Source organism: Cannabis sativa, chromosome 8 (genome assembly GCF_029168945.1).
Source record: "Cannabis sativa cultivar Pink pepper isolate KNU-18-1 chromosome 8, ASM2916894v1, whole genome shotgun sequence".
Lineage (NCBI taxonomy): Eukaryota > Viridiplantae > Streptophyta > Magnoliopsida > Rosales > Cannabaceae > Cannabis > Cannabis sativa.
The window spans coordinates 46,521,216-46,534,181 of NC_083608.1; the positions used below are offsets into that span (position 1 = coordinate 46,521,216).

General features: G+C 33.6%; 3 protein-coding genes across 6 annotated transcripts; all 3 read right to left on the minus strand.

Annotated features, from left to right (window-relative positions):
• Nucleotides 1–998: 998 nt before the first annotated feature.
• On the minus strand, nucleotides 999–4,127 carry LOC115699559 (trihelix transcription factor GT-4). 2 transcript variants are annotated; one of them, XM_030627033.2, is made up of 6 exons: nucleotides 3,129–4,127; nucleotides 2,992–3,030; nucleotides 2,722–2,847; nucleotides 2,161–2,388; nucleotides 1,843–2,036; nucleotides 999–1,335 (listed from the first exon to the last, which is right to left on the minus strand). In XM_030627033.2, exons 1-6 carry the CDS (start codon nucleotides 3,784–3,786, stop codon nucleotides 1,300–1,302), a joined length of 1,281 nt encoding a protein of 426 aa, XP_030482893.2. In that variant the 5' UTR covers nucleotides 3,787–4,127; the 3' UTR covers nucleotides 999–1,299. The 2 variants fall into 2 exon arrangements, with proteins under 2 accessions (XP_030482893.2, XP_030482892.2); XM_030627032.2 differs by having other exon boundaries at nucleotides 2,722–2,853.
• Nucleotides 4,128–4,628: 501 nt separating this feature from the next.
• LOC115699560 (cytosolic Fe-S cluster assembly factor NBP35) lies at nucleotides 4,629–8,058 on the minus strand. Of its 2 annotated transcripts, none has more exons than XM_030627036.2 (4): nucleotides 7,824–8,058; nucleotides 6,125–6,188; nucleotides 5,926–6,027; nucleotides 4,629–5,657 (listed from the first exon to the last, which is right to left on the minus strand). In XM_030627036.2, the coding sequence occupies exons 2-4, from the start codon at nucleotides 6,159–6,161 to the stop codon at nucleotides 4,726–4,728; spliced, it is 1,071 nt and encodes a 356-aa protein (XP_030482896.2). In that variant the 5' UTR covers nucleotides 6,162–6,188; nucleotides 7,824–8,058; the 3' UTR covers nucleotides 4,629–4,725. The 2 variants fall into 2 exon arrangements, with proteins under 2 accessions (XP_030482896.2, XP_030482895.2); XM_030627035.2 differs by having other exon boundaries at nucleotides 7,814–8,031.
• Nucleotides 8,059–10,059: 2,001 nt separating this feature from the next.
• On the minus strand, nucleotides 10,060–12,788 carry LOC115699561 (uncharacterized). 2 transcript variants are annotated; one of them, XM_061102095.1, is made up of 11 exons: nucleotides 12,629–12,788; nucleotides 12,335–12,435; nucleotides 12,138–12,212; nucleotides 11,959–12,045; nucleotides 11,512–11,568; nucleotides 11,073–11,165; nucleotides 10,923–10,995; nucleotides 10,759–10,834; nucleotides 10,595–10,685; nucleotides 10,379–10,502; nucleotides 10,060–10,287 (listed from the first exon to the last, which is right to left on the minus strand). In XM_061102095.1, the coding sequence occupies exons 2-11, from the start codon at nucleotides 12,383–12,385 to the stop codon at nucleotides 10,283–10,285; spliced, it is 732 nt and encodes a 243-aa protein (XP_060958078.1). In that variant the 5' UTR covers nucleotides 12,386–12,435; nucleotides 12,629–12,788; the 3' UTR covers nucleotides 10,060–10,282. The 2 variants fall into 2 exon arrangements, with proteins under 2 accessions (XP_060958078.1, XP_030482897.2); XM_030627037.2 differs by having other exon boundaries at nucleotides 12,335–12,482; nucleotides 12,629–12,775.
• Nucleotides 12,789–12,966: the final 178 nt, after the last annotated feature.

Genomic DNA, 12,966 nt, shown 5'->3' on the forward strand with positions numbered 1-12,966 from the left:
GTAAATAAAATCAAAAAAATCGTAAAAATATTTAAAATTCCGTGAAATCGTATTTTTGTAATTTTTTTTGTTATTTTTGTGTATTTGTGAAATTATCCCATTATACATATGGAAAAGGGAAAATTAGATTGTATTACATTTTTTAATTTTTACTTTTATTACTATATTTTTTAAAATATATCCACTTTTATAGATGATGTCCTCATTATACCCTTCAAGTTAATATAAATTATGTGTTAGACTTAAGTGGAGGGTGAGGGTATATTAGGCAATCTACTCACAAAAGTGGCTACATTTTAATGGAATTTAATTTGAGGGTATTTTTGATTAATAAATACAAAAAAGAGGTATTCTTGAACTTATCCCTATAAAAAAAATTACATCAATACACGTTAAATAGAAATATTAATATGGTATGACAAAAGTTTACAATTTTACTATGGGGCGGAATTTTTTACAAAAATACTGTCTTTTTATAAAACAATTAAAACAACAGCGAAATAACTAAAAAACAATCGTGGAATAACCATGAAAACTTAACACAGTACACAGTATAAAACTTACACATTATTTTTGAAAAAAATTCGCCCCACAATAAAAAAGTAAAAAAAAATTAAAATTTTTAGTATGTGGTGTAAAAGCCCCTATTAATATTTGCCTCTTACACGGATGTTGGAACTATCTCTTAATTTTTTTGAGCCTGATTGTTTAGCTTTGATATATGTTTTTTTTAAAGAGATTTTTTTTATAATGATTTAGGCTTTCTTTTAGATGTTCTTTTTTAGTATAATGTTCAATTTTCCTAAGACGTCCCTTATTCATATAAATTATTCAATAAATATGACTATGCATGAATTAGTTGTACACATATTTTAAAGTTAGTTTGGATGAAAAAATTTCCATCTATTATTTATGACGTACTCAACGTTATTTTTTTTTTCAATGAAAGTTTGTTTATTATTAAAGAAAATGGATTTCAATCTCAATCAACTCCATTATTCATAAGTGATTTTATAAATTGTCAAGGCATATATTGGTACATTTTAATGTTGAGTTCAACACATTTTAATTTAATAAATAATAAAAAAAAATTATTAACTAATTATAAAGAGTTAAAGACACCATATGAGTATTGTGTGGTAATTAAAGTGAAATAACAATGCTCTATTAAAAAAGCTTAATTATATACATAACGGCATTATAACCAAAAAGTCTTGAATGAAGAGTAGTAAGTTGGCATTGAGATGTGGCTTAACAACCGTTGATTTCGAGAAAGAGAGCCTTGATGATCACATTACTTCACGAGATGAGTGGCAAGGAATAGGTAGAGTTCTTCTGTACAAAGGCAAAGAAGAACAAGTTTTTATTTTCTTTTTCTTTGTTCATATCATATGTAAGGATTACAAGACAAATAAAAAGTGAAAAAGAATAAGAAAAAGTGGTAAACATAGAAAACTAATAAACAAGTTAAACAGAGAAAACTAATAAACTAATAGTTTTTTTCATTTGGAATTAAAATACAACTAAAGAAAGGGTAAAGGCCAATTGACATTTTTCAATTCCTTAGAGCAGAAGTAGGCATACATGAGAATATACAAGAATACATCTTTACAATGTTTTAACATAAACTGAATTTAAAATTGTGCAAGCACTAATGCCATCTTAGACTCGTAGAGAAGTGTGTACTGATAATTAAGAGATGGACACAAGTTTACAGTGTAATGAGATGGGATTTCAAGGTTAGAGAATTGGCATTTATCTTCAAGAAACCAACCATGAAACATAAGAGGAAAATGTAAAAAGAAAAATGAATAAAAGAGCCTAATCCACAAGAAGTCTGACCCCTTGATACATTGCACCAGATTGAAGATCATCCAAGCAATCAATACACCGGTAGCCGCTTAATTCTCTAAAACCAGTCAACCCACGGCGAGTTAGGAAATCACGGAAATCATCCTCGGTATAGAATGTTACTGCTTCGTCACGAACCACTCCACGGTTCGACTCATCATAAAAGCAAAGTTTAATAGTAATTCCTGTCATAAGAAATCAGGAGAGGTTCATATATGTGTTCCAGTTCCATCATTCATGATGTTAACAAAGCTTTTTGTTGTTTCACCAGACTCTACCCCAGAAAGATAGAAGGTAAAGAAATGAAACCTTCATCAAGATGCAGAGTATAGTTTCCCAGAGGCATATCCCTATCAAGACTCCGGACCACCTCATCTTCATCCTCGAGCCAAAATGCACGCTTTGTTCTTATTCTGAATGCAGATTTGATTGCTTCCTTTATTGCCTCAGCACTTCCATCAATACCAATTCTTTTGCTATATTCTCCCAACTTGACCGTTATGATTCTTCCACAAAATGGAGGTGGATTCTCTGCTCCTGAAAACCCCATTAACAAGTATATTAAAATTCTCAAGAAACAAAGAAAGACTCAAGAAAAGATTTAAGTATCATCATTCAAGGGAACATGGGGTGATTATTTCTTATTGAGCACTTCTTGCGCAACAAGATCAACAACCTCTCTATTTTAACAAAAACTGTTTTCTATAATTTAGCAACTTAGTCAAGCTGACATCCCATTTCCACATTATAACAAAAATACAAACAGATTCAACAGAATATAGTCATGACACTAACAAACTCCAATGGCTATTAAATAATATATCTTCATCCTTAATGGTACCAAAACCAATATTTCAAAGGGAGTCTTACCATTACCAGGTGCCTCTCTCCAATTCCAAGGTGGAACTCCACTAGCTACAACTGCTTCAGCTGCAGTGATAGCAAGAGGATCACCATCATGATCCAGTCGTCTTTCCAAATTGACTGCTGATCGGTCTGTAGCTGTAATGTGACAGATATCAAATTAATTCCTAAAAGAATTTTCAGAAGAAAAAAAAAAGCTTAAAATGGTAATGTAACAAAAACATATATAGACTTGCCAAACCAGTTGAAAAATGGAAATGAAATGAAATTGTGTACCTCCAATTGGTCCAAAAGGTATATTGGCATCCTCAAGACCTGTGAAGAACATTACCCACTATCAAAATTAGAACACAAAACAACCCACAAAATTTCCAACACTGATAGTGTGATTTTCCACTGTTTTGAACACTAACCCTTATCAGAGAAATGAATAAAGGAATCAACTTTAGGAGGAGGAGTATGACTCTTGTAAGCAGAAGTGGAAACAGTAGTAGTTGAAGAACTGTTCTTGTTCCTATCCCTAAGCAACTCCTCAAGATCCTCATAATAAGACATCTTGGCCGACCTACTACCCACTTTGACTTGATGCCGAGCTTTCTTAAACTCCTTAAGCAAATTCCTCCATTTATCAGTACACATAGTTGGTGAACGATCGAAACCCTTTTCCCTCATCTTAGAGGAGATCTGTTCCCACAAGTGTTTATTAGATTTCGAAGTATTGAAAAGCCCATCAACTTCTCTTCGAAACCCAATTAAGCTTCGAGTCTCTTCTTGAACCCAAGTCTCCGCTCTCTTCTTTGGGGCTTTAACCTCGTGCTCTTCTCCTCCACTACTATTCTCACCCAGAATCATCTGTTGCTGAAGCTGGTTCTGGTTCTGGTTCTGATTCTGGGTTTGGTTCCTCGGGTGAGAACCCAAGACACCATTAGTAACAACAACCTCCATCATCATATCTCTATCTGATTCTTCTTCTTCTCCACCACCACCACCACCACCGCCGCCGCCACCGCCACCGCCAACTCCTTCCTTGTAGAAATCAACTGAACGAGTCTTCTCCGAAGAGAGATACATGTTGAAAACTGAACGGTCTTGAGACGTGGTTGTACCGGAATAATTTACATGCGGTTGTAGTGGATAACAAGCTTTGTTTGTTGTTGCAGAGAGAGAGAGAGAAAGAGTGTGTCCGAGAAGGAAATGGAATGAAGAAGAAAGAAGAAAGAAGAAATGGGACTTCGAGAGGACTATTGCGAGGGAAATGTTTCTATGTGGACGAGAACACAAAGAGCGTTACACACTTGGCTAATAGTATTTGAACACGTGTTACTTTGATTGTTTAAATTTTGTTAAGATTTGTGTTTGTTCTCTTTGTTTTATAATTCAAAAAACCTCTCTCATAACTTATTTTTGTCTCTTTAATAAGTAATGCCATTTTTGTCTCTTATTTTTATTTATTTATTTATTCTCGTACCTACTCGAATTGGGTTTTTTTTTTTTTACCATAATTAATTCGAAAATCAAAAGTGAACTTAGATAACAAACAAGAGTGTGAGTTTACTTTAAATAATCATAGGTTGATTACGATTATGTGTTTTAACAAATAATTTGTTTAGTTTCTAATGAATTATTAACCATAGATGAGAATATATTGCAAATGAATTAGTAGGAAGGAAAAGAATGGGAAGAAAAAATTTATTCTCATTTTTTGTTTGAATTAAAAGATTTTATTTTATATTTAAAGGTAATTATTTTAAAATATAGTATAATTACATAATTTATTAATTACACTGTAATTTCTAAACACAGAAAATAATAAAATCCTTCATTTCAGAGCAGAAAATTCATTATGGCGTTTGATATGTTTAATATTTTAATACATCACATATTATTACTCATAAATCATAAATATAAGAAAATGCTCAAAACATTGGTTTTCACTAATTCATATATAACGAAAATAAAAAATACAAAATGGCAAAGCAAAAAAAATTGTTTCCTTTAGGTGAAGCACTTTTATTCAACGCTATCAATTACCATTTTAGATAACCCCTGATTCTCCATTAATTTATCTATGATTTTCTTTAATGCTGGAGCACCCATACCAAGTTTCTCCCCAGTGAAGCATGATCTACCTTCTTCTGCTGCTTTGCATAGCTGCGGGTCTAATGGTACTTTCCCCAAAAACGGAACTCCCATTTCCATACACATTTTCAAGGCACCCCCGCTGCTGCTATCGAAAACTTCACTCGAAGCTATCACATCTAATAGTTCTGGAGCTTTCTCTTTCACATACTCTCTAGCCCACTCTGTCACATCTCTTTCCTCGCCTGTCGCTGTTACCCTCAGAAACTTGAAATCCATTAGCGGTTGGGACAAACCGCTCATGTTCTCCACAACCCCGAGAACTTGGATTCCAACTTTCTTGCAAAAGCTTACTTCTTTGCGCACGTCTATTAGGGAGACTTGTTGTGGAGTAGTGACTATGATTGCACCGTCTATTCCAGTGGCGTTGAGGTATTGGGTGATTGAAATGTGCTCGTCTGAGGTACCAGGAGGTGCATCGACAACTAGAAAATCAAGTTCGCCCCAGTAAACGTCCTTCAGAAATTGCTTGATGAGAGAATTTTTACGTGGGCCTCTCCATATAACAGCGTCATCAGGATTAGGAAGCATGAAACCAATTGACATTACTCCGAGATTGGACTCGACATATACTGGAGACCAGCCTAGGTTGCTCTGGTGGATTTCTTGACCTTCAAGGCCAAGCATCTTTGGGATGCTTGGACCACAGATATCAATGTCAAGAAGCCCCACTTGGAAGTCCATAGCTGCAAGAGCAAACGATAGTTGAGCAGAGAATGTACTCTTGCCAACTCCACCCTTCCCTGATAAAACCAGTATTTTGTGCTTTACAGTGGCCATTCTTTCTGCAATTCCAACCAAGTCTGCAGATACATATCCACAAATCAATAAAACAAAAATCACATCATAACTATGTTAACAAGTTTAAGCACAAGCAATACAGTAGCTTAAGTTTGCAGGACACAACAATAGGAGACCAAATATAAAAGTAAGAACCCCTTTACAGCTATCGGCTATCTGCAGAACACTCACTATTTCGATGGACCCAAGCGATAATAGAATCAATTAAGCAAATGGCATACGTAAGAAGAATTAACAGCATGTTTGGTATCAAGTAGGTTAGAAAGAAACCTGGATCAGGGCCTTTGGGAGCAGTAGCGCAAACTTCTTGATTTGGACATCCTTGGCAAGCATCAGATTTTCCAGCAGAGTCTGATTCAGTACCTGGGCAGTCTGGATATCCCACAAATACATCAGCAGATAAAATAGAAAAGAAAAGGCAAGAGACCCTGTAAGCTTCTTATGAACATAGAAAAGTATGAAAGCATACGTTCATTGGCGTTTTCTGGAACTTGACCGTTCTCCATGGCAGCCAATACTGCTATTCTTTCTTCCTGTATTCACCAAAAATAAACAAATAAATATACAACAAAAATTGAATTCCATAACCACTTTTAATCTGCACTGAAGAAGCTTTGTAGTTTATAGGACATCTTCACAGAAAACCTTCCTGACATTAATATTTCATTTTTCTCAGATTTTTCTTAAATTTTCTACATGCTATTGTTTTTTCTATATCAATACTTTTTACTTTCAAAAATAACAGAAAAAAAAATACAAAATCCAGAAAACATCCTTTTGTGGGATTCAGTGGTTTTATAAAGAGAACAAAAATCTTAAACCTCCTTAAAGAATTTAGTTAAAAACATAAGCTTTAAATCTTTTTATGAGCAGAAAGGGAAAAAAGCCTAATTTTCAGATAATATATTAATGGTCTTATAAACACCATAAGAAAATATTGATAGACCACCACTCACTTTTGTGTACTCTAGAAGGAGGTCTAGGAAGGGTAATGTGGAGATGACAGCAGGGGATCACTCCACTGTGTAATTCGGTTAGTGGGGTTGGCTTGGGTGAGGTGGGGGTGCAGGATAGGCCTCTGGAGTATTAGTTAAATAAGGGAGGGTTTCCTTTTATTGGTCATGCAATTAGAAATACTGTAACTACTGTAAGGAGGGTCCAGGCTCTCGAATTCCTGGAAAAGTCTATCAATACAATTTCATTTCTTTTCCAATTTCTATTTTGCTGCTGAATATTTACTGTGGCTAGGAATTTTCTATCAAATATTACTCCTTCCTAGCATAGGCTGTAAACCGAATCATTTCCAAGTTTTTATTGTCTTCTTTTTCACACTGAACTCTTTGCAACCATTAGTTTCTAGCTTCAGCGCCCAAAAAAGTTATTACACTACGAATACTTGGAACAAAGAAATAATCATTCCATGTGACTATTCTATTTCGAGACAAACCAAACACAATTTCAACCCCAAAAAAAAAAATTAGCCATACATACGCAACATTGAATTGACAAACCAATCAATCAAATTTCAAGACATTTCTCCTGGAGATAATAAGAAAATGATCGAGTTATAAACCTTTTTGTTGCTCCAGGAGAGATGTCTTAAAATTTGATAATTGTATTATAAACTTTAAACTGTTAGCCATGAAACACCAAATGGCAGAGCATATAAATGAACAATAATAATAAGGGAAATTATATCACGCTTTAATCACAATAATCTATAATCTATTTAAAAATAAATAAAAACAACCGAAATCAAACAATTGTTGTGTAATTAAGAAAAAGCTCCATATTTGAGGATTACTTAGGATAAATTCAATCAGGCATTTCATCAAATAATATACAAACACCATCTACAAACTGAATTTTTCCTAAACATATATTTTTTTCCTGGTCAGAATTTTTCCTAAACATTCAATTCTTCCATTGACAATATATTTATATCAAATAATCTGCTGCTCTTTTAAAAAAAAAAAATAACATATTTAAAATCACACATATGACTCCAATCAAACCAGAGCCGGTTACTCCATTACTAGTTTTCCTCCCAAAGATTTTATCGACAATATTCAAGTATAACTTTTGGACATTGATTCAAAGTACACTCTTTATACACAAAATCAAGGAAAAATTAATAGTCAGAAGAAAGAAGACTTACAAGCCCTAACCTTCTTGGAGAGTCGTGTGACGACAGTAAGCAGCAGCTCCGGCGAGTTGACAGACGGTGAAGCAAGAGCAAGCAATGAAGGATGAGGAAGCGAAAATATGGAGAGAGAAGTCGAGAACGAGAGGCGGTGGAAATATAAAGGAAAGCTCTTTTTTATTTCGCCCAAGCCAGTTGTGTGCTCGGGTTGCCAACCTAGTCAAAAATTTCAAAAACAAAAATAATAATAATAAAAAAAAAAAACTATAATATGTTAAATTTAATCTCAGTAGAAAATAAATATTTTTTTACGGTAATAATATTTAAGTTATATTTCTAGAATTTCTGTAGATATTAAATTTTAAATTATTATCTATGTATCATTTTTTTATTGGTATATTTAAATTAATTTTACTTAATGATCTGATACCGACATGAGTTCTAGACTTATAACTTATGTATTATTATCGTGAAAAATTAAACTTATGTATTTATTTACAACCAGAAATTAAATTTATATATTTATGCCGCAAATTATTCAAAATTAAATTCTTCATATTCTTAATATGTGTTAATTTAGTACAAAATAGAGTATAGGCTACTTTTTTTATAACTGTGAGTCAAATTTGCACTATAATAAATACTATCGTTTTTATTTGAGCATGACTATTGGACACCGAGTATTGTTATTTGGCATTAGTAGTGTTTAATACCTTTTAAAAGTGGGATTCTACGATTGGTTAGTGATATTTCATAAGAGCTGTTATATTAAAGTACATGGGACAATATAACAACGATGAGTGTGCAAGGCAGTAGGCACTATTGTCTTTTAGTATTTCTCAAGACAATATGAGATCTGATACTTAATTACACCAATATCGTTATGACATCAGGGAGAGTGCTAGATACTAAAAGTACATTTTAGCATTTCTCTTTATATTTATCCACTAATTAATGATTTTTATTAATTAAAAGATTTTAAACATTTTATTTATTCATTTACATAATTTTTTTTATATAGTTTCAATAAAAATTTAATAACTATGTTGATTTTGGGGATTAATATATAGTATACTTTGTGTAATAGAGCACATGTGCAAAATTTGGAACGAATATAATATAATATCGAGTAATTTTTTATATTAAATTTGGTATAAATTTACACTAGAGATGGTCCAAAGTGTTCAAAATATGAAATCTTTTTTAGTTACCAAATTATTATTATTATTATTATTCCCTAAAAAAAGTTATTATTTATTATTTTTTGAAAATACCAAATTAATATTTTTAGTTAGCAATAATAACAAATTTTTATTTAATTATTAATACTTGAAGAGTGTAAAGGAGACCCTTCAATTATCTAGAGTAATTATCTGGTCAAGCTTAATTACTTTGAATTACACTTAATTTCAATTTTAAAGTGGACTCCCTGAAGATAATAGATTTTTATATAAAGTACCAAATGTGTAACTTCTTTTACTTTTTGTTCTAATACACGAATTTTTACTTTAGATACCATCTTGATCTTTCAGCGACTTGCTAAGGTATGGTCTAAAGACTCTTTTGATCTTTTTTTAGTTATTGGGTGGCATCTGTGGAATGCTCGAAATACTGTGGTTCATGGGGGGTATGGCACACGGGCAGGGGATCTCTTGAATTAGTGTGCAAAATTTCTAAGCGAACTTCAACAAGCTAATGGGATAGTGCGGGAAAAAGACAAGGGGAATCGAGGTAGGTGGACACCGCCACTTGTGGGCCTGGTCGCCATTAACGTTGATGCAAGTCATCAAATGGAGGATAAATCAGCAACAACTGGTATCGTGATTCACGGTAATGATGGAGTTGTTCAGTATGCTGCTGCCACAGTTCTGCCAATGACTACTTCTCCTTTAATTGCTGAATTGTATGCTATAAGAGACGGGATCTGTATAGGACTACAACGTCGCCTGTCGAGGTTCCAAATTGAGTCTGATTGTCTTCGTCCAGTACAACTTATTTTGGACAAAGAGGAGGGGTGTCGAGATGTTGATGGATTGTTACATGAAGTTAGGCTCTTACTCAACATCCGACTATTGCTGAGATTAAGTTTGTATATCGTAAATGTAATTAAGTTGCTCATTTATTAGCCAATTATGCTTTGGTGAACAAAGTTAGCGCTATGTGAATTGGGGTTTCTCTTCCTTGTGCTAGTCGAGCTATTCAGCTAGACTTACCATTTCCTTTGTACTTAATTTTATTAATGAATTTCCTTTTTAAAAAAGTAAATAAATAAATAAATTTTCATATATCAAAATACTTAGACTCCACAAGTCTAAAACTCTAGTAAACTAGTTTGACAAAATTCTAAAGGTTGAACACTATGATTCCTTCTTAAGATCATGTTTAGTGTGAATCCCTCCATCAAAGCCTAAATCATCATTCATATCCTCCATATCCGTACAAAGATTGAGGCCCTCATTGCTAATAAAGGTAGAACTTCAGTTCTCATGCTACAAAAATCGCAAAAACAAAAAGAAGAAACCTTTGCTTCAGCTTCAGCATTTAATAACTACAGTTCCAGAAGAACAGGTTCAGACTAACTTGATAGATGTAAGGTCTGAAGAAGCTTTTCCACCATAATTCTTTGCTGTACCACACTGAGAGACTCCGATTTCATAATTGCATTAGCTACAACGATAATTGTTGATGGAGATTCAGCATTGACCTGAAATAAAAAAGGCACAATATGGAAACGATAAAGTAATGGAAACAGAAATGCTTAAACCGGATCACAAACAAGGTAGTTCTAGAATTTACCCAAACGCGTCCATTTAATCCAACCGCTACCTCAAAGGAAACCTTCTTTCCAAAGGCCTCAAGAACTGGACATGGTGGGGAGCTGAGCAGCCTGGTTACAAAAAGATAGAATCATTAAAGGGAGAAAATAACGTGGCACGTGCAAAAGGGGAACCACATCTCACATTCTTGAAAGGCCTGTTGAGCACTCGAATGTGTACCCATCTTTAAGGGGTCCGAATTCTGCTGCTTTCCCACCAGCTATATCACAACAAACATTGGGCAAGTCAAAAAATAATCCATAACAACATACCAATGGACATCATTGATGTAGCATCACGAGACCCACCATCAGTGCATGACAACTCGGGATTCATGCCAGGATTTGCCTTCACGACCCGAACATAAATCAAAGTACCTGCCTGCCATGTAATGTTTTAGCCTAACTAAACCATTAAAATCATATTGAAGTAACATTTGAACAAGCCAACATGTGCACCTCAAACTTTGGTATGTTTCTCCTGGTTCCTCCTTCGAATGCAAGCACCGGCAAAAAGCCTAATGAAGGTCCTTTAATATCCACAAGAAAATTCTGAAAGCAAAAAGAATGAAAGGATTGGTTTTTTTACAAGAATGGTAAATGTGATAATTATCAGTTCACATAGACTATGTTCCATAAGTTTTAAAAAAATATCTCCAAAACCAAAAGTCCAAAGTCTATAGATCTACTGCACTGTTAGTTCATATGAGAATAGCATCTACTTATAAAGGGTTATCATAATAAATAAAGATAGACACGTGATTAACATTAATATAGAGGTTCACACATGAAGCTCCTTGATTTCAGTTTAAAGAAACTACATAAAACAGGAGAACACAAACTGCTGGAAATAAAAGAAAAACGGGCAACCTTAAAATGTTGAATATTTCAAACTTACATCTGCTCTAGAGTCCACCACAACTCCAAGAACCGAATCCCCTACACTCGGTACATACTGTACAATGAAAGAGAAGTGAATACCAAATTAGTATCTAAACAAACATATATCGACCTCTGCATTATCTCCATTATCAACTAAACCAAGACAAAGAAACATTTTAATAATAACACCAAGTGTAATCAGCTGATTTCTAACATGGTTACACAATGATGAGTCATTCTTATGAAAAGGACAACACAAAACTAAAAAAAAATCAGCATACCAAGAAGAATCAAAGACACTTATGTTCATGCCATAATAAGCACACACATATCAAAAAACACAAACTAATGAACACAATAAAAATTGCAGATTTAGAGAATTCAAACCAGTGATACAAAGATAACCCAATTCATTGTTTCCAAAACAAAACCAAACTCTCTAACTAAATAGAAAGCTCATTACCCTTTTCTGGGAGCTCTCAACCCAGTACTTATTATGCTTAGACAACTTCAATTTCCCAGCTTTCGTCACAGATATAGCATCAGACTCCTGAAATTTCCAACCCAAGAAAATATATAAAATAACAATAAAAAAATATATATATGTGCGTCCGTAGTGTTATGAGGTAGATAAATGGAGACCTGTCGAAGACCGCTGCCAAGCTTAATGGTCTGGTTAGCCATGGCTGAGAGATCAAGAACCACATCACCAGGAACCTAAAAACCCATAATTATTCATGTTTAAGTAATGATACCAAAATAAAAAATAAAAATTAAGAACTGCATATACAGGTAATGAGTTAACCGGAGGAAGAATAAAGAAGAGGAAAAATACTTACAACAAATTTATCAACGAATGTCTCCGGCGAACCGGACAGAGTATCTGCCATTGTTGTAGAAATATTGCCTTGACAAATATATCGGTGGCTGGAGCTGGAAACTATGCGAGAAAACAGGGCAAAATTCATCTATCAAATTCCATGACAACTGAAATGGAAAGCTTTACCAAAATAAATATTATATATATATTTGAAATTTTAGAATCAAAACAGAAATCCGTCAAATTCAAATAGCAAAATTATTCAAAACAAAACAGACGAATATACAGAACAACTAGAAAAATAAAAATATACAGCTGAGATGGAATGGCCTAGCGTGGGCGGAGAAAGAGATGCCGGAGTCGAGTTGAGGAGGTGGTCGGCGTTGACGGCGGGAGCAGCTGAGAGATATGAGGTTGAAGAAATATGGCAGGGTCAGGGTTTGGGTTTGGGTTTGGTTAAGCAAAACATAAATTTTTAAAAAATTTGTTCCCCTACATAAAAAATAAATAAATAAATAAAATTTAATTTAATTCATAAAATTATTATGGTCTACTAAATCATGTAAATTTATTAATAGTAATCAGCTAAAATGATAATTTACAATCCAATCGGGACATTTTTATTGTTGAAGACACGACTAAGATTAGAAT

Coding starts and splice junctions, on each gene's coding strand:
- LOC115699559 (XM_030627032.2), bottom strand. CDS start 3,786: ATGTATCTCTCTTCGGAGAAGACTCGTTCAGTTGATTTCTACAAGGAA. Junction 3,031..3,128: donor TATTCATTTCTCTGATAAGG/GTTAGTGTTCAA, acceptor TGTTCTTCACAG/GTCTTGAGGATGCCAATATA. Junction 2,854..2,991: donor ACCTTTTGGACCAATTGGAG/GTACACAATTTC, acceptor GTCACATTACAG/CTACAGACCGATCAGCAGTC.
- LOC115699560 (XM_030627036.2), bottom strand. CDS start 6,161: ATGGAGAACGGTCAAGTTCCAGAAAACGCCAATGAAC. Junction 6,028..6,124: donor TCCAGAAAACGCCAATGAAC/GTATGCTTTCAT, acceptor TGGGATATCCAG/ACTGCCCAGGTACTGAATCA. Junction 5,658..5,925: donor TCCCAAAGGCCCTGATCCAG/GTTTCTTTCTAA, acceptor ATGTATCTGCAG/ACTTGGTTGGAATTGCAGAA.
- LOC115699561 (XM_030627037.2), bottom strand. CDS start 12,463: ATGAATTTTGCCCTGTTTTCTCGCATAGTTTCCAGCTCCAGCCACCGA. Junction 12,213..12,334: donor CATTCGTTGATAAATTTGTT/GTAAGTATTTTT, acceptor ATGGGTTTTTAG/GTTCCTGGTGATGTGGTTCT. Junction 10,686..10,758: donor TCAACAGGCCTTTCAAGAAT/GTGAGATGTGGT, acceptor TTTTGTAACCAG/GCTGCTCAGCTCCCCACCAT.